Here is a 2,823-nt window from a genome sequence, read left to right as displayed (position 1 = left end):
AAGGGGGTGGGGGACATGACTTTGGCTGAGTGGGCCAGGGCTTTACAATACTGTAGGCCCCAATCCTCAGCCATGGCTGGGGGGTGGCTGTCCCCTTATGGGTGCAAACGGGCAGGGTATGTGCATACACATGTGTGTGTGTATCCATGTGGGGGGCTTGACTGGGGGTGGGGGCACTTCAATCCCACCCCCTAGGGGTGCCCACGGTGCAGCTGCTGGACCATGATGGCCCTGTGCTGGAGGGCGACAACGTGACACTGGAGTGCGTGGCCGGGCCCGGTGCTGACATGAGCAGCTTCAGCTTCCAGAAGTACAGCCCGGTGTGCGGCGGGGGGTGGCTGTGGGGTATGGTGGGGGGCAGTTAGGAGGAGCCATACTAACCGCCCTCCTCCCCCTCGCCTTGTGCCCTGCAGTGGCTGCAGAGCTGGGTGGAGCTGGACGCAGGGGCCAGGCTGCGTTGCTGGTTCTATGCTGTGGCTGTGTCGCGCCCAGCTGGGCGCCTCCTGCTGGACATCGCTAGGCTCCAGCGCTGGCATGAGGGCGCCTACCGTTGCACCCACACGCCTCTCAACAACACCTTCATCCCCAAGCCCGGCCCAGGCAATGCCTCCGGCGAAGCCACCTTCATGCTGCGCGTGGACTGTATGTGGCACCAGTGGGGTTGGGTGTCCCAAACCTGATCCCTGTTACGAAACTCCCTTTGGGTTTCAGTGCCCACCTACCAGGGTCCCCAAAATGGGGGGTATGACCTTGACACCCCCCCCCCTGCAGACCTGCGGGACGTGTGGGTGACGTGGCCAGATGCATGGTGTGGGACTGTGGGTGACACCGTGACCGTGGCTGAGGGCGAGGACCTGGAGCTGGAGTGTGCTGCTGAGGCCTCGCGGCCCCCCAAGTTTGACTGGACCCGTGACGTATGGACCCCTGCCCTGGGGCAGGGTGGGGGATGCAGAAACGGGATTTTGGGGGGTACCACTGATGTTGGCCATTGCAGGGTGAGGCTTGGACGCTGCAGGCACAGGTACTGGGGTTGCAGGGGCTGCGGCAGGACCAAGCCGGTACCTACCGATGCCACGTGCAGCTGTCGGGCCTAACACGGAGTCGTGCCGTGACTGTACTGGTGGAGCTGCCCGCCAGCACCCAGCACCTTGGTGAGTAGCGGGCAGTGCATGTGGAATTATGTGCACATGAATGTGCGAGCATGACACAGAAGTCTGGGTTCTTCGTGTGTGTCCTGGACACCTGGGTTCTGTGTGCGCGCAGAGGTTCCAGATGCCTGCATTGTGCATGTATGTGTGTACACGTGTCATGGACTGCTGGGTGGCATGTGTGCCTCTGTGACGAGGTCCCAGATGCCTGTCTTGTGTGTGCACGTGTGCGTCACCTGGGTTGTGTGTGTGAGTGCACACATGTGAGCGTGGCCCGGACGCCTGGGTTCTGTGTGCGCATAACCATGTGCCATATGCCGGGGGGGCACACATGTGCAACCATGTCCCAAAAGCCTTGTGTGTGTGTGTGTACACATGTATGTGTGACCCGGACATCTGGGTTTTGTGTGTGCATGAACACATCCCAGATGCCTGGGGTTGGGGGTTTGATGCACACGTGTAAGCATGTGCCAGGTGCCTGGGTGTGTGTGTGTGTGTGTGTGTGTGCGCGCGCATCCCAGATGCCGGGTGGGAGTGGGATATGTGCGTGCCCCACTCATGCCTTAGCCACCTGGGCTCAGTGCTGCTCTGCCTGCCCGCTGACCCCTGCCCCTCCTGGCAGAGGCAGCACAGGCCCCGGGTGCGCCGGCGCTGGTCCTGGTCGTGGCGCTGCCCGTGCTGCTGCTGGCTGTGCTGGCCGCAGGGCTGGCTGCCTGGGTGCAGTGCCGCCGCCCTGCCAAGACACCCCCACCGTGAGTACAGGCCCTGATCCGGGGGTGGGAGGGCCTTTCTGTGAGCCTGAGTCCAGGGGCATGGCTGGCTCGGGGCATGCGTGCGGGGGGCCTACTCATGCCATCTCTTCCCCCACCCCCCCAGGGAGGCATCTGGCCAGCGCACCCCCATCTTCAAGGGCAGCCTGGAGTTGGTAATAGGGGAGGCTGGGGACACGCACCCCCTGGTCCGCTGACACAGCCCCTGGGATGCAGGTGTGCACAGGGGAGTGGGGGCTGGGGGGAGGCCTTTCCCACAATGCTTTGGGGTGGCAGGCTTTTACCACCCCCCACTCCCTACTCCTGTTTCTCTCCCCAGGAGCCAGTTGCTAGCTGGATGCAGACCCTGCTGGAAGCACAGCTGGGGGGAGGGGAAGCAGTGAGACACTGAAAGCATTGACTGCAATAAAGACATCAAACACAGGACCTCGAGCATCTGTACAGGGCCAGAGGTGGGTCCCAGCAGGGAGCTGGGGATCAGGAGTGAGGGGCAGCGGTGGGGATGGAGGCTGCAGGTCAGGAGTGAGGGGTACCAGTGGGGACCTACGGTTCGGGAGTGAACCAGATCCCGCCCCCCAACACACAAACAACCTCCCGGCGGCAGCTGGTGTTAAAAGAATTAATCCAGGGGAATTTATTGAAGTATCAAACGTGGTTAAAAGGCAACATATTTACATATATATTAACTCTCGCTGCGGGGGGGCCATAGCAGGGGCCCCGGGAGCCCTGCCCCCCCCGTATATATTAATTATTATATTTCCCATTTCCTTTAGCGGCATCTCCCCTTTTGCAACACGGACAATAGAAAAGAAGACTCTGGAGACGGGGGCAGGATAGGGGCTGCCGGGGGTGGGGCAGGCTAGGCATGTGTGTGTGGGATTTGTTTCCTATGGAATTGGGAGATT

The 2,823-nt window shown here is 61.5% G+C and overlaps 1 protein-coding gene across 1 annotated transcript in view; it reads left to right on the top strand.

Moving 5' to 3' along the window:
• Window positions 1–2,303, top strand: part of LOC109314491 — a 5,604-nt gene extending 3,301 nt beyond the window's left edge. Inside the window, exons 3-9 of the mRNA XM_019541704.1 lie at window positions 196–320; window positions 414–642; window positions 772–914; window positions 995–1,151; window positions 1,771–1,900; window positions 2,025–2,134; window positions 2,238–2,303. Coding sequence (XP_019397249.1) covers window positions 196–320; window positions 414–642; window positions 772–914; window positions 995–1,151; window positions 1,771–1,900; window positions 2,025–2,115 — 875 coding nt within the window. The 3' untranslated portion in view covers window positions 2,116–2,134; window positions 2,238–2,303. The remainder of the gene's footprint in view (window positions 1–195; window positions 321–413; window positions 643–771; window positions 915–994; window positions 1,152–1,770; window positions 1,901–2,024; window positions 2,135–2,237) is intronic.
• The last annotated feature ends 520 nt before the right edge of the window (window positions 2,304–2,823 follow it).

Source organism: Crocodylus porosus, unplaced genomic scaffold (assembly GCF_001723895.1).
Source record: "Crocodylus porosus isolate Cpor-Errol unplaced genomic scaffold, CroPor_comp1, whole genome shotgun sequence".
Classification (NCBI taxonomy): domain Eukaryota; kingdom Metazoa; phylum Chordata; order Crocodylia; family Crocodylidae; genus Crocodylus; species Crocodylus porosus.
This window is presented reverse-complemented; position numbering and strand designations above follow the sequence as displayed.